Raw genomic sequence first — 12,929 nt, 5'->3', positions numbered from 1 at the left:
ATTGGTGGTCAGTGCGCGTCATAGTGACTGGTTGACTGGTCGTTCTGGTCGTTCTGCTGTTTGGTCGCTGGGCTTTTATTATATAGGATAGGATTGGCATATTCACTAAAGTCTTGTCTATAATAGTTGATCACCTTTGTAAGATAATATAGGCTATTATTCTGTCAATTAATATAATACCAATGTAAGAATTAGTAGTAGTTCATGATACATGTTAGATTAGCTGATGATCCAACTGCACTTTAATTGCTTTCATTTATATGAAAGTAACGATAAAGTTATTTTCCAGGAAGAGACCATATTTATGTTGTTAAATCTCTATCTATCTACCTACCTATCTATCTATATTATATCTATATCTATTATGTCTATTTATCTATGTGTTTATTTCTCTATATATTTAGCTATAACTGACAGTCTCAGTACACACATTTCTCACCCTATAACCAGAAAACACTATGCGTTCTTCCTTCTGTCAACTTCTTCTTTCTCTCCCCTCCAATAAAAAGAGCAAGACAAAATTTTTGTCCCTTTAAAAAAAATAGGAGAGTAAATTTAGAATTTTTTTTTAATAATAAAAGACTAGTGAGGTGAAGGTGGTAACTACCACCATATAATTTTGTTTTAATTTTTAAAGATGAGGGTAAAGACATTAATAATATGTATTGTTTTATCCTGTTGATTTAAAAAATATATATTTTATTGATTTTTTACAGAGAGGAAGAGAGAGGGATAGAGAGTCAGAAACATCGATGAGAGAGAAACATCAATCAGCTGCCTCCTGCACACCCCCCACTGGGGATGTGCCCGCAACCAAGGTACATGCCCTTGACCGGAATCGAACCTGGGACCCTTGAGTCTGCAGGCCGATGCTCTATCCACTGAGCCAAACCGGTTTCGGCTTATCCTGTTGATTTTTTTATAGCTATAATAATAGTTTAACCCTTTGTACTCGCTTTTTTCTCGATTCCTTTATTCTACTCGGGATTTAATTTTTTAAATACCCCAGATTTTACAAAGCGCGGCAGTAGAATAAAAAACTGGAGTTTCTTTTCATACAAACTTATTTATTTGGATTTTTTTATATTTCAAATTATTGATACATTCAAAGAGTAATTTTAATCTCGACATCCGAGTGTAAAAGGTTAAGCTAGGGTCTAGAATTTACATTTTGAAGAATTCAGACTTTTCATTTAGAACACTCAAACAAAACTTTATATTTATGGCTTTACTAACTGCAGAAATTTTGAACAAATGAAAAGGACAGCAAATTTGTAGAAAAAAGAAGAGAAGGGAGAAAGAAGTCCGTTTCTAAATAAACATTTCTTAACAATTGAGAACATGATTTCTAAGATACAACATAATAATAGAGTTTTTTCTATATCATGACAGGATTTATACAGGTCTTTTATGGTTATACTTTATTCTACTGATTAAAAACAATATTTTAACAACTATATATGGGTTATTTATGATTGGAAATGCAGCCAAACACCAGAATTAAGAAGAAAAGGAAGACTCAAAAGTGGAAATGAGGTTTTTTATTCTGTGAATAATAGGTGGACAGATTACTAAGTAATAAACAAATTTGGGTAGTGGGTACAGGGCAAGGGGAAGGTATAAGCAGTGATATTATGAGTTTGGTTTTGGTTATGCTACATTTTAAAGAAGTTGGGAATAAAAAATGGGGCAAAAGACACTTAAAATTTGGTCTAGAATCTAAGAGAGAAGAATTCAGTTAGGGGGGTTAGATTTGTGGATGATCACAAATGAGAATCACAAGTGACAGTTGAATTAACAGGTACATTTTCTAGAAAGAGAATAGATAACGGAGAAAACCAACCCAAAGAAGCATCAACAGAGAAGTTCCTGGAGAAACCTAGGGTCTGCTTTTTGTTGAAGCAAGGGAAAAGAAAGAGTTCTTGGTACTTAGATTGGAGTAACTGAGATATCTTTATTTTAATTTGGAATGTCTTTGTTTTAAAATTTCTTAAGGATTTTATGATTCTCAAAAGCCCTCTGCATTTCATGAAAATTTATCAAGAATTCTAGATAGTCCAATAGCATTTATGTAAATAATAAATAGTACCCTGAGAAAATGAGACATTAGGCAATTCATAGCTAATATGGAGACATCCCTGGAAATGTGGGTATGGTTATAAAGAATTAGTGGGGACATTATTTCTCAGTTGGTATTTTGAGTATTGGATTAAAGTAGCTCCCATGTTATAAAGGTGACCTCCTTAATAGCCTTCAACTTATGAAATTTAAATATTTGTACACATAAATTTATTCATTTATCTATTTTTCATATTTTAAAAAGACTTTATTTGGGGGGGGGGGGCATTGGTTCACAAGACCATACAGGTTTCCGGTGTACAACTCAATAAAACATCATCCGCACACTGCGTCGTGCACCCATTGCCCAAGCATGGTCTCTTTCTGTCCCTGTTTCTCCCCCCTCTGCCCACTCCCACCTACCCTCACCTCCCTTTTTCTAAATTTTCTTGTTATTAGTTATTGAAAAAGAATTTGCTTTGCAGTAAACATTGCAATTATAAGAAATTTGTTTTCTTCAATTATATCGAGCTAGAATTTTAAACTTGGTCAGTGAAAGCTAAGAAAGAGTTATTTTGTGTGCCTGTTAATTGACACAGACACCAGATCATTGTGTCTTTTTGTCTATGTAATAACTTAATTTTTTTTTTAATTTTTAGAACCTAATCCACCAATTGATCAAGTTATTCAGAAACCAGGAGTTGTACAGAGATTTGTGAAATTTCTTGAAAGAAATGAAAATTGTACTTTACAAGTGAGTTCTATAGTTTTTGTTCTTAATTCCTTTCTAGAAATGACATGATTAAAGTTTCTAGTGAAAGCAGCTTCTGCAATACTGAATATATTATAAGCTTCCATGATTACTTGGCAATGAAAGGAAAAGGTGGTATCACTTGTCTTGCCATCGTCATGATTGTCTTCTAGGAACTGTTAGTAATTTTGGAAAAAGTTTATAAAGTCACTCCTAATAACTTAATTGTTACTCCTTAGTTTGCCTGTGGATTTGCAGGTCACTTACTTTTTGTTTGGGAGACATGGATTGAATTTTCTCAGTTGCTTTTGTTATAAATCCATCACATGTAAGTATATACAGATTCTAAGTGAATTGATTTAACTAACTTCTCAGAGGCTCTGCTGCTTAAAGGAGTACCACAGGTCCTGCTTGTGGCCCTGTTAATAGTGAACTCTTTAACCTTGAACAAATCACCTAAATCTCTGGACTTCTAATTATCTTATTTCTTAAGTGAGGAGGTTGGAACTAGATGATCACTAGGGAAACAAAACTACCTTTTGTAGTTCCAAGTTTTCATAAATATACTAGAGGCCGGGTGCACGAAATTCGTGCGTGGGTATGGTCCCTAGGCCTGGCCTGCGATCAGGGTCATCTTCCCCTGCTGCCACAGCTGACCAAGCCCCCTGCCACCACCCACCCCCGGTTCCCTGTTTTCCATCGGGTGATGGAGCCTGCCGGCTGGGGAAAGGGACCCAGAGGTAGTCAGTGTGCCTCATAGTGACTGGTTGAGTGGTGGTTATGGTCGTTCTGCCGTTAGGGTCAATTTGCATATTACCCTTTTATTATATAGGATTTGTCTATTAAGTAGTGTGTCATTAAATTTAAACTGCTTGCTTTAGAACATCTGGCTCTCTAATAGACATTAACCCTTTGCACTCGCTTGCTTTTTTCTTGATTCCTTTATTCTAATGCTAACCGTGTTGAGTCACACTCGTCATCCGAGTGCAAAAGGTTAAGAGTTTTGTGAATTATAAATTCAAATGTGTTCACTTATGGTTCATTAGTTGTAAATTTTTATTATATTCTTCTCAGTTCTTATTTTCCCAGATTGAGAGTTCATTTTTTTAAGTTAAGGTTTATTTTTTTCTGTGAAATCTGATTTCAAATTTAATCTTATTAAATGTAAGGCTGTCCATATCTCAGACTTGACCCACTAAGTCTTTACTTCCACTCTTCTTCCATTCTTTCTTTTTCTGACATTTCTTTGGTGCTTTCATTTACTCTACTTTTATTTTTCTGTAGTTTGAGGCTGCATGGGCATTAACTAATATAGCATCTGGAACTTTTCTGCATACCAAGGTAGTGATTGAAACAGGGGCTGTTCCAATTTTTATCAAACTTCTAAATTCAGAGCATGAAGATGTTCAAGAACAGGTAAGTTTCTATTTGAACTGTTATATTTATTAGATTTTTAATTTTCTCATGAAAGTACCACTGCTGATTATGATTTGAAATTTATTTTTACTAAATTTCCTGTGTATTTCATTTGTTAAAATACAGTGGTTTCCATCATGTCAAATTGGAAAGAAAAATTAACTGTCTCAGGCATCATCCTGATTATTTATAAATATGATCTCAGCTATAGGGAAGTACTATACCCATTTATAAGAGCATACTGAGACCCAGAAAGTTAGTAATTTACCCAAAGTCACAGTGAATGGCTGAACAAAATTTTAAACCTGTGCTGTTCTGACTCCTTATTCTTTGCAAGAACATATATTATTTTGTTGTTTCCTTTTAAGAAATAAATGTTTTATATAATTTTTAGAGAGAGAGTAAGGGAGAGGAATTGGCTGCCATCTGCACACCCCTTACTAGGGATTGAGCCTGCAACCTGACCGGGAACCGAACCCTCGGCCTCTTGGTTCCTGGGTCGATGCTCAAGCACTGAGCCACACTGGTCAGGCTTGTTGTTTCTTTTTAAAAACATTACATGATTTAGAATAGAACCATTTTAAAATAAACTTTATTAATAAATTCTCATAGTTGTTGTACGAGGAAAATTTTAAACATAAAATGTGTACCATCCAAACAAAATAAAATGTCTTGGTATTTTGTTTTAAATGCTTTTAATGCAAATTGATCACATATATATTTATATTTTCCCACTTAACACTAATATTGGGAGCTTATTCTTATGGAATTAATTATATTCAAAGAAAATTTTACTGATTATTCATCCATTCAAGTATGTATCATAATTTATCTACTTTTCAATTATACATTGGAGTTATTTCTAGTTTATTAGTATTATTAATATTGTGATAACATCATTACATATTAGTTTTTATGTGCCTCATAATTATTTTATTAGGGGAAAATGACTTTACCCTGTCAATAGAAAACTTTTTAGAGTTTTTATTTCATATTTCAAAGTTGACCCCCCAAAAAAGTTATACCAATTGATATCCTCACCAACAAAAGATTGAGGATTTCACAGAGGGAAAATGTCGTTATTTTAAAAGGGTTTTCTTAAAAACACATACACAAACTTAGGTCTAAAGTAGATGTTAAAGATATTAACTCATGCTTTTAAACCTTAACTATAAAATTTTCCCAATTGAAAAAGTAACTTATGTCTACTTTTGTGCTTATATGAAGAATTTGACATGAGAATATAATAAAACTAGAGGCCCCTGTGTACAACATTCCCACCACCGCCGCTGCCCTCGCCAGCCGTGAGCCCAGCTTCTGGCTGAGGGGCGCTCCCCCTTTGGGAGTGTGAGAATATAATAAAATGATAATTCACATTTGCATAATTTCTCATCTAATGGAAATTTAACAAATGAAGAATTTGATCTCTTACTACCATTTATTTCTCTTATTAGCTTTACCTAACTTTCTATGCTTTGACTTTCCCTTTTACAAATTCACGTGACTGGATTCCTTGTAATAGGAGCAAACTTCCAGTATATGTAATTGGAAAATTCACTAAATAGATATATTTTGTCTCTTCTTGAAGATTTGGTATTTCTTTATAGAATAGTATAAATGTTTCAGTAGTACGTAAGAAAAAATTTAAAAATGTACTGTCCTTCAGTTTGATTAAATAACGCTTTTAAAGGTTTTGTTTCTTATTGTCCTACTAGCATTTTTAAATTTTTTTGTTAATCCTCACCTGAGGATATTTTTCCATGGATTTTTTTAGAGAGAGTGCAAGGGAAGAGGAGAGACAGAGAGAGAGAAACATCAATGTGAGACACATTGATTGGTTTCCTCCTGCACAGGGGATCAAGCCTGCAACCCAGGTATGTGCCCTTGACTGGAATGGAACCCTGGACTCTTCAGTCCGAGGGCTGATATTCTATTTACTGAGCCAAACCTGCTAGGGCACTGTCATTTTTTTAACATCTGGAAAACTTTGTTCCTTCTGTACTAAAACCTCAGGTTAAGAGGGAGCATCTTATTTAAGATACTGTTATAACAGAATATTTTTCTTTTTCTGAGGCTGTTTGGGCACTTGGTAATATTGCTGGTGACAATGCAGAATGCAGAGATTTTGTTTTGAACTGTGAAATACTTCCACCTCTTTTAGAGTAAGTACTTTAAATTAGTCACAATTGAAGTAATACTACTTTTGGAAAAGAAACTATATTATAACTACATTTTTATGTACTTATAATTAAGTTTTTAAGTAATGTTTTTAAATTTGGCTGTGTTTAGCCATGCCTGTAATAGCTTGAAAGCATTAGAAAAAGTTTTTCAGTTGTATCATATGTCTTTTACTAGTATGTTTTCTTAATCCGTACTTCACAGTGGTCATTGCGTACTTGATGCTTACTGTGTTAAATAATTACTCTACAAAAAAAGGGTATGTAGTAGTATTTTTATTTTATTTTATGTTTCTTTTTTTTATTGTTTAAAGTATTACATATGTCTCCCTTTTCTCCGATTTACCCCCCCTACCCCCCCCCCCCCCCCGCCACTCCTGTCCCCCAGGACAAGCCTCCCACAGCCTCAGTGTCTGTGACCATTGGTTATGCTAATATCTTTTACCCTGCCGCCTGCCTTCTCTCTGAGGTTGGATAGTCTGTTCAGTGTTTCTTAGTCTCTGGATCTATTTTTGTTCTACAGTTTATGTTGTTCATTATATCCCACATATGAGTGAGAGCATGTGATATTTATCTTTCTCTGACTGGCTTATTTTGCTTAGCATAATGCTCTCTAGGTCCATCCATGCTGTTGCAAATGGTAAAAGTTCCTTCTTTTTTATAGCAGCGTAGTATTCCATTGTGTAGATGTACCACCGTTTCTTAATCCACTCATCTGCTGATGGGCACTTAGGCTGTTTCCAAATCTTAGCTATGGTGAATTGTGCTGCTATGAACATAGGGGTGCATATGTCCTTTCTGATTGGTGTTTCTAGTTTCTTGGGATATATTCCCAGAAGTGAGATTACTGGATCGAATGGGAGTTTCCTTTTTAATTTTTTGAGGAAACTCCATACTGTTCTCCACAGTGGCTGCACCAGTCTGCATTCCCACCAGCAGTGCACAAGGGTTCCTTTTGCTCTACATCCTCGCCAGCACTTATCGTTTGTTGATTTTTTTGGATAGCCACTCTGACAGGTGTGAGATGGTACCTCATTGTTGTTTTGATTTGCATCTCTCAGATGATTAGTGACTTTGAGCATGTTTTCATATGTCTCTTGGTCTCCTATATGTCCTCTTACGAAAAGTGTCTACTTAGGTCCTTTGCCCATTTTTTGATTGGATTGTTTATCTTCCTTTTGTTAAGTTGTATGAGTTCCCTGTACATTTTGGAGATTCAAACTCTATCTGAGATAGCATTGGCAAATATGTTCTCCTATGCAGTGGGCTTTCTTGTTGTTTTGATGATGGTTTCTTTTGCTGTGCAGAAGCCTTTTATTTGGATGTAGTCCCATTTGTTTATTTTCTCCTTATTTTCCATTGCCCTAGGAGCTGTATTGGTAAAGATATTGCTACGACATTTGTCTGATATTTTGCTGCCATTGGATTCTTCTAAGATTTTTATGGTTTCCTGTCTTACATTTAAGTCCTTTAACCATTTTGAGTTTATATTTGTGTAGGGTGTAAGTTGGTGATCTAATTTCATTTTTTTTGCATGTATCTGACCAGTTTTCCTAGCCCCATTTATTGAAGAGACTGTCTTGACTCCATTGTGTGCTCTTTCCTCCTTTGTTAAATATTAATTGAGCATATTGGCTTGGGTCGATTTCTGGGTTCTCTGTTCTGTTCCATTGGTCTACTATGTCTGTTCTTCTGGCAGTACCAGGCAGTTTTGAGAACAGTGGCTTTGTAATATAGCTTGATATCTGGTATTGTGATCCCTCCAACTTTGTTCTTCTTTCTCAGTATTGCTGTGGCTATTTGGGGTATTTTTTTATTCCAGATAAATTTTTGGAGAGTTTCTTATAGGTCTGTGAAATATGCTGTTCGTATTTTAATGGGGATTGCATTGAATCTATGAATTGCTCTGGGAAGCATGGACATTTTAGTGATGTTGATTCTACCAATCCATGAACACGGTATGCTCTTCCATTTGTTTATGTCTTCCTCTATATCTTTTTTCAATGTCTTGTAGTTTTCCGAGTACAGGTCTTTTACCTCCTTAGTTAAGTTTATTCCTAGGTATCTTAATTTTTTTGGTGCAATGGTAAATGGGATTGTTTTTTTAGTTTTTCTTTCTGTGAGTTCATTATTGGTGTATAAAAAAACCATAGATTTCTGGGTGTTAATTTTGTATCCTGCTACATTGTCAGATTCATTTATTAAGTCTAGTAGTTTTCTGAAGGAGTCTTTAGGGTTTTCTATGTACAATATCATGTCATCTGCGAATAATGACAGTTTTACTTCTTTTCCAATTTAGATGCCTTTTATTTCTTCTTCTTGTCTGATCGCTATGGCTAGCACTTCTAGTACTGTGTTGAACAGCAGTGGTGAAAGTGAGCGTTCCTGTTCTTAGGGGAAGTGGTTTTAGTTTATGCCCATTGAGTATGATGTTGGCTGTAGATTTGTCATGTAAGGCTTTTATTATGTTGAGGTATGATCCCTCTATTCATACTTTGCTGAGAGTTTTTATCAAGAAAGGGTGTTGGATTTTGTCAAGTGCTTTTTATGCATCGATTGATATGATTACGTGATTTTTGTCTTTAAATTTGTTTATGTGATGTATCACATTTATTGATTTGTGGATATTGTACCATCCTGCATCTCCGGAATAAATCCCAGTTGGTCATGGTGTGTGATCTTTCTAATGTAATGCTGGATCTGATTTGCTAGAATTTTGTTGCGGATTATGTTTACCAGGGATATTGGCCTGTAGTTCTCTTTCGTTGTGGGGTCTTTATCTGGTTTTGGAATTAGGTTAATGCTGGCTTCATAGAAGGAGCTTGGAAGTGTGCCTTTCTCTTGAATTTTTGGAATAGTCTGAGGAGGATAGGTTTTAGTTCTTCTTTTAATGTTTGGTAGAACTCCCCTGTAAAGCCTTCCAGACCAGGGCTTTGTTTGCTGGAAGATTTTTGATAACTGCTTCAATTTCATCTGTAGTTATCTGCCTTTTCAGGTTTTTTTATTCTTCCTGATTGAGTTTTGGAAGTTTGTATTTTTCTAAGAATATGTCCATTTAGTCTAGTTTATCTAGTTTGTTGGAGTAGAGTTGTTAGTAGTATTTTTTTTTTTTTTACAATCCTTTGTATTTCTGTGGGGTCTGTTGTTACTTCACCTCTTTCATTTCTGATTTTCTTTATTTGGGTCCTCTCTCTGTTTCTTGGTGAGCCTGGCTAGATGTTCATCAATCTTGTTTATCCTTTCAAAGAGCCAGCTCTTGGTTTTATTGATCTTTTGTATTTTTTGTAGTAGTTTTTAATACAGTAAAAAATTAAATGTTGCTAAAGCAGGAAATCTTTAATACATGAACAGATGGTGTATTTAGAATGTCATGTTTTTATATTTGATTTTGAAATGTTCATAGAAAAAAAGCAGGTGTGAGTACTTAAAAATTTTTTTTCTTTTTCAAGACTGTTTTAGCTATTTAGTGATCCTTGCAATTCCATATGAATTTGAGGATTAACTTTTCAATATTTACAAAAAGGCAGTTGTCATTTTCATTAAGGATTGCATTGAAACTATAGATTACTTTGGGGAGAATTGCTATCTTAACAATATTAAGTCTTCCATCCATGAAAATGAGAAATCTTTTAATATACAGGAATACTTCATTTTATTGTTCTAATTTTTTTAGTTTCTTAAGATGAGGGTTTAGATTATTAATTTTAGATCATTTTTAATGTAGATGTTTACAGTTATAAATTTCCCTCTGAGCATTGCTTCCACTGAATTCTGTATGTTGTGTTTTCATTATAATTTATCTCAAAGTATTTTATAATCTTGTGAATTTTTTTGTCTCATTGTTTGTTTAAGAGTATGTTACTTAATTTCCACATTTTTATGAATTTTCTGGTTTTCCTTCTATTAGTGATTTTTAGTTTCATTCCTTGTAGTCAAAGAATATACTTTGTATGATTTCAGTCTTTTAAAATATATCAGATTTGCTTTATCAGCTAATAGATGGTATCTCTTGGAGAATGTTCTACATGCACTTGGGAAGAATAGAGTATATGCTGTTATTGAGTGGAGGGTTGTATAAGTTCTGTTATATTTAGTAGGCTTACAGTGTTATCGAAGCCCTCTATTTTCTTATTGATCTTTTATCTAGGTGTTCTATAATTATTAAGAACAGTATATTGAAGTCTCTAACTATAATTGTACAACTATCTATTTCTCCCTTCAATTCTGTCAATTTTTGTTTTGTATATTTTGCATTATTGTAAGATTTTATAAGTTTATGTTTTATATCTTCATGATGGATTGACTTTTTTATCAATATACTAGAGGCCTGGTGCATAGATTCGTGCACTGGATGGGTCCCTCAGTCTGCCTGCGGGGATCGGGCCAATACTGGCTCTCTGACATCCTCCAAGGGGTCCTGGATTGCGAGAGGCTGGTTCTCAGGTGACGCAACCCCAGAATCGGGCTCCCTCCTCTCTGGTTCTGGGTGTGTCACCCAAGAACCATAGCTACCAAGTCACTGCAGCTTGGCAGCTCCTGCTTTGAGCATATGCCCCCTGGTGGTCATTGCACGTCATAGCTACCAGTCGGACAGTTGAACGGTTGGATAGTCACTTAGACTTTTATATATATAGATAATGTTTTTTGTTTCTTAAAACAGTTTTTTTACTTAAAGTTTATTTGTCTGATATTAGTATAGCTACACTAGCTTTGAGTTATTGTTTGCATGAGATATCTTTTCCTATCCTTTCACTTTCAACCTATTGTGTATTAGAATCTGGAGTGTCATGTAGAGTGTATTATAGATGATTCATGGGTTTTTATTTGTTAATTTAAAAAAATGCATTCTGGCAGTGTGATTTAATTTGAGCGTTTAACCCATTTATATTCAATGTAAATCCTTATGAGGAAGGATTTCTGCCTTTTTTGTTGTTGTTTTTTATATGTCTTATATCTTTATTTCCCTCAATTCCTTATTAACTTCCTTTGGTTTAATTGATTTATTTTTAATATACTGTGTGGATTATCTTCTCTTTCCTCTTTCTGTATAATTTTTTTTTCTTCATTTTTAAAATTCTCACCCGAGGATATGTTTTTTATTGATTCCAAAGTGGAACGAAGGGAGAGGGAGAGGGGGCGGGGGGGAGATACATTGATTAGTTGCCTCATGTAAGCTCCCTGACTGGGGATCGAACCCAAAATCTGGGTATGTGCCTTTACTGGGAATTGAACCCTGGAGCCTTTGGTGCATAGGAAGGACACTTCAACTAAACCACACTGGCTAGGACTTTGATTATTTTCTTAATGGTTAATTTGGGAAGTATCATTAACATTTTAAACTTACAACAACTTTGTTTGAATTAATACCAACTTAGTCTCAATCTATATATATAAAAAGGCAGTGACCGTGATGACTGAAATGACCGATGACTGGTCACCATGTGGTGCTAGCAGAGATGCATAGACACAGGTAAAGTCTGTGAGTGAACTAAGAATGAACAAGACAAATGCTTGCCTTCACAGAGCTCGCACTGTAGAAGCTTAGGTCAGGGATGAGAATTCAAAATTGCCACCAGCACAGACCTGAGGTGCCGCTTCTCAGAGCAGCCAGAGATACACCTGGTAACAGACTGGGGGTGTGACTGAAGGGCTGACATGAAAGCGGGGCCATTCTGGATTTCCCAGAGGAGCCAGTGGCTGTCTAGGAGGTGAAGCTTTTGACGCTGACTGCCATAGAAACCGACCAATCAGAACCAAATCAGGGTGAACTGTGAGGAGCCAATGGCTGCCTAGGAGGTGGAGCTTTTGACGCTGACTGGCATAGAAATCGACCAATCAGAACCTAATATGGGTGAACTGTGAAGGCAGAACCTAAGGTAGGGGCTGAGGAGGAGTTTAAGGGCAACAGCTGTTTGGTGTAAGGTGTAAGAAAGCAGTTCAATTTTTTAATAACTGGTTTGGCAGTATAGTGCATATGGCTGGCTATTAGTTCAGATATAGGGGTTATGTATTTTTGTTTGCCAAGAGCATCTCCTCCTGCTGAAAAAGGCTCCCCCACCCCCATTTAAGCAATCCTGTCCTATATAATCTATCTATACTAATAAAAGGGTAATAAGCTAATTAGACTGGGTCAACTGGCCATCTTCCGGATGTCTGACTTCCTTCCGGACAAAGCCATGGTGGTGGGGTCGAGGCAGAGGCAGTTAGGGGCAATCAGGCTGGCAGGGGAGGACAGTTTAGGGCAACCAGGTCAGCAGGGGAGGGCAGTTGGGGGTGACCAGGCTGGCAGGGGAGGGCAGTTGGGGGCATTAGGTAGGCAGGCAGGTGAGTAGTTAGGAGCCAGTGGTCCTGGATTGTGAGAGGGATCCTGGATTGAAGAGGGTGCAGTCTGGCTGAGGGACCCCACCCCCCCCATGCATGAATTTTGTGCACCGGGCCTCTAGTATTATATAAGAACTCCTGTACATCTGTCCTACTTCCTTTAACTTGTTATTGTCACAAATTACATCATTATAAATTGTGTTCCA

At 35.8% G+C, this 12,929-nt stretch overlaps 1 protein-coding gene across 1 annotated transcript in view; it reads left to right on the top strand.

The window, feature by feature from the left end:
- The window catches only part of KPNA5 (karyopherin subunit alpha 5), a 40,909-nt gene that overhangs the window by 7,784 nt on the left and 20,196 nt on the right, over window positions 1-12,929 (top strand). Inside the window, exons 4-6 of the mRNA XM_008139003.3 lie at window positions 2,718-2,812; window positions 4,094-4,225; window positions 6,299-6,387. Coding sequence (XP_008137225.2) covers window positions 2,718-2,812; window positions 4,094-4,225; window positions 6,299-6,387 — 316 coding nt within the window. The remainder of the gene's footprint in view (window positions 1-2,717; window positions 2,813-4,093; window positions 4,226-6,298; window positions 6,388-12,929) is intronic.

This window comes from Eptesicus fuscus, chromosome 10, assembly GCF_027574615.1.
Source record: "Eptesicus fuscus isolate TK198812 chromosome 10, DD_ASM_mEF_20220401, whole genome shotgun sequence".
Taxonomy (NCBI): domain Eukaryota; kingdom Metazoa; phylum Chordata; class Mammalia; order Chiroptera; family Vespertilionidae; genus Eptesicus; species Eptesicus fuscus.
The sequence above is the reverse complement of the archived record's forward strand: the minus strand, read 5'-3'. Positions and strand labels throughout refer to the sequence as shown.